Raw genomic sequence first — 3457 nt, forward strand, 5'->3', positions numbered from 1 at the left:
GCCCACTCCGTGCTAGAAGGAGGGCCCACTCCGTGCTTGAAGGAGGGCCCACTCCGTGCTTGAAGGAGGGCCCACTCCGTGCTAGAAGGAGGGCCCACTCCGTGCTTGAAGGAGGGCCCACTCCGTGCTGGACGGAGGGCCCACTCCGTGCTTGACGGAGGGCCCACTCCGTGCTGGACGGAGGGCCCACTCCGTGCTTGAAGGAGGGCCCACTCCGTGCTGGACGGAGGGCCCACTCCGTGCTTGACGGAGGGCCCACTCCGTGCTAGAAGGAGGGCCCACTCCGTGCTGGAAGGAGCGCCCACTCCGTGCTGGACGGAGGGCCCACTCCGTGCTGGACGGAGGGCCCACTCCGTGCTGGACGGAGGGCCCACTCCGTGCTAGAAGGAGGGCCCACTCCGTGCTAGAAGGAGCGCCCACTCCGTGCTGGACGGAGGGCCCACTCCGTGCTGGAAGGAGGGCCCACTCCTGAGTTTCCTGCCATTGTTCCCGGGTACTTCCTGCTTTAAACTGGAACATTCTCAGTTCATAACAGACTTTGCAGAGAGACAGATGGAGACTGGGAACCGACCATCCAACCATCATCCATCTAAAACCCAATTCTCCTCATGTTTTCATCTCCTGCAAACATAATTTTTCTACGTGATAATAAATTAAATTTATTTTAGCTGTTAGGATGGCTTGCATATTTTTCCCTTTCTGTTGAGGTGCAACACTTTAGCGTTACTGTGGTGACCAGCTGGTTGCCTAGGCTACGGTAACTCACTGTGGTAACCTGAAGAAGTCACCTTCAGGTTCCTCAGAACTCCTTACACCAACCGGGACCGGGATGGGGACCAGAACCGGGACGGGGACCGGGACCATCGTTGGCTCCATTGTACATTATAAAGTATTGCTCAGCTGATTTCTTGCAACAAAACAATGATAAAGGTCAAAGGTGAATTCCCAGCAGCAGCGTTCCTGCTGGCAGAGCGTCCTGAAGCTCTGGCCTCTGCATTGTGAGGCAGCACAATAACAGCGGTGTGTTTCCAGCCTCTGGAGTCGGCCGCAGCCGGAGACATCTGGAGGAGCAGTCATAACAGAACCCTGCCTCTCATTGTTTTCTGCTCCAGAACGGAACCGGCCCGGTTTCTGCTGCTGAACAACACTTCCGTCTTCAGTTCGGCTCCCAAACAGGATGCTGGAGCACCAACATCTCAGCAGGCTCACATCAGTTCTCCTTCAGCAATGACTGGACCGCTGCAGACCGGTCTCCATTCTCCCTGAAACGCTCTGCACAGATCCTGCTTTGTTGCTCTGCACAGCAGCCATGTTGCTGATCTTCCTCCTGCCGCTCATCAGCAGCTTGGAGGGATCATCAGGAGCCAAACGGGAGATGCTGTGCACTCCCAAAGCCTGCTTCGTCCTGAACATGGAGCCCGTTGACTTTCACAAGGCCCAGGAGATCTGCAAGGATGACGGCGGATACCTGATGACTCTCAGAGACAGAAAGGAGGAGGAAGATCTGCGCTCACTTCTCTCGCTGGTTGAAAAACAACATCCTGTCCGGGTGTTAAAGGTCTGGATCGGCTTGAAGCTGATGAGAAAGGACTGTGTTCTCCCCGACAGGCCTCTCCGAGGGTTCAAATGGGTCTCTGGGAATGAAGATTCCCAGTATTCCAACTGGGAACAAGAGCCTCCTGACACATGCATCACAGAGAGTTGTGTGAGGGTGGCTTACACCTTCTCAGACCAGGATCAAATGAAATGGACCCCAGAAGGTTGTAGAAAAAAAGCTGCTTATGCTTGTAAGTTTTACTTCCAGGGGATGTGTCCCCCTCTGGTTCTGCAGGGGCCTGGAAGGATCGTCTATGAGTCGATCTTTATAAAACAGCCTCTAAAAACTGAGCTGAAGCTGCTTCCGTACGGGACGCGGGCCGGAGTCTTTTGCGGTGGCCACGAGACGACTTCCTCTCGGTGCAAAGAGCTGGACGGTGCCTACGCCTGGAGCCCTCCAGGGCCGTTCTGCACGCTGGAAACCCAGAACTGTCAGAAGGACAACGGAGGCTGTGCACAGAAGTGCCGGCAGGACAGAGGAGCTGTTCGCTGCTCCTGCAGAGAAGGTTGGGAGCTGGGAGAGGACGGGTTCTCCTGTAGGATGATGGACCTGTGCCGACCCGATACCTGCGAGCACAGCTGTGTGATGGGCGAGGCCGGCGTTTCCTGCAGATGTCCCAGTGGCTTCAGACTGAGTGAAAACCAGCAGAACTGCTCCGACGTGGACGAGTGCCTCTCTCAGGCCTGCGACAACCGCGGCTGTATCAACACTCCTGGCAGCTACAGGTGTGTGTGTGGGGATGGCTTCCGCCTGTCGGACGGCGAATGCAGGCATGTGAACGAGTGTGAAGGGTCGGTGTGTGATCACGGCTGTGTGAACACTGGGGGATCCTTCTCCTGCCTCTGCCAGGAGGGTTTCCGTGTGTCCGGAGACGGGGCGTCCTGTGTGGATGTGGACGAATGCGCCGGTGACCCCTGCCCACGTCTCCTCACATGCATCAATACGGTTGGCAGCTTCAGCTGCTTGACGCTGGAGAGCATGACCTCCGCGTCGTCCCAGCAGCCCTTCACCTCAGCCCCCCCAGGAGAGGACAGGAGGACACACAGGACTGCCGTGGAGCTGCAGCACCAGTCCCCCCACACCGACGCCCCGCTTCCTGAGCTGGTCAACGTCACAGACCAGCTCAGCAACCAGCCCCCGGTGTCCGCTGAGGACGCCACGGCCAGGGACAGGGTGCTGATCTGTGTCCTGGGCTCGGTCGTCCCGCTGCTCGCCCTCGTCGCTCTGACTCTCTTCATCGCCATATTCCGCTGCAGTCGCTCCAAAATGGAGGTGAAGAAGAAGAAAAGCACGGCGGACGGCTACTGCTGGGTGTCCTCGGGTCTGGATCCACGGCTGGAGAAGCTGTATGAGTCCATCCTGACTGATGACCCCTGACCCCAGAGACACAGCAGGCCCTGCATTTCATGTTAATTTATGGAGATCTGTATGGATATAATCAGCATATTTTCATCCAGATTAATTTCTACACTGTGTTCCAAATTATTATGAAGTGATATTTTCTCAGATTTTCCTTAATGGTCGATGCAAATGATGGTCAGTATAATTTTCAAGTCATGAACTATTACAGTATCAATCAAATTTTACTGAACAAAACTCCCAATCAGAACAGTGTTTTTTCATAAATAAAAAACTGAAACTGTTCCAAATTATTATGAAGTGATATTTTCTCAGATTTTCCTTAATGGTCGATGCAAATGATGGTCAGTATAATTTTCAAGTCATGAACTATTACAGTATCAATCAAATTTTACTGAACAAAACTCCCAATCAGAACAGTGTTTTTTCAAAAATAAAAAACTGAAACTGTTCCAAATTATTATGAAGTGATATTTTCTCAGATTTTCCTTAATGGTCGAT

The 3457-nt window shown here is 53.7% G+C and overlaps 1 protein-coding gene across 1 annotated transcript; it reads left to right on the top strand.

Annotated features, from left to right (window-relative positions):
• The first annotated feature begins 991 nt into the window (after window positions 1-991).
• cd93 (CD93 molecule) lies at window positions 992-3246 on the top strand. The gene has a single exon (XM_007575381.2). It carries the CDS (start codon window positions 1310-1312, stop codon window positions 2972-2974), a length of 1665 nt encoding a protein of 554 aa, XP_007575443.1. The 5' UTR covers window positions 992-1309; the 3' UTR covers window positions 2975-3246.
• The last annotated feature ends 211 nt before the right edge of the window (window positions 3247-3457 follow it).

The sequence above is a fragment of the Poecilia formosa genome, unplaced genomic scaffold (assembly GCF_000485575.1).
Source record: "Poecilia formosa unplaced genomic scaffold, Poecilia_formosa-5.1.2 Scaffold376, whole genome shotgun sequence".
NCBI classification, from domain to species: domain Eukaryota; kingdom Metazoa; phylum Chordata; class Actinopteri; order Cyprinodontiformes; family Poeciliidae; genus Poecilia; species Poecilia formosa.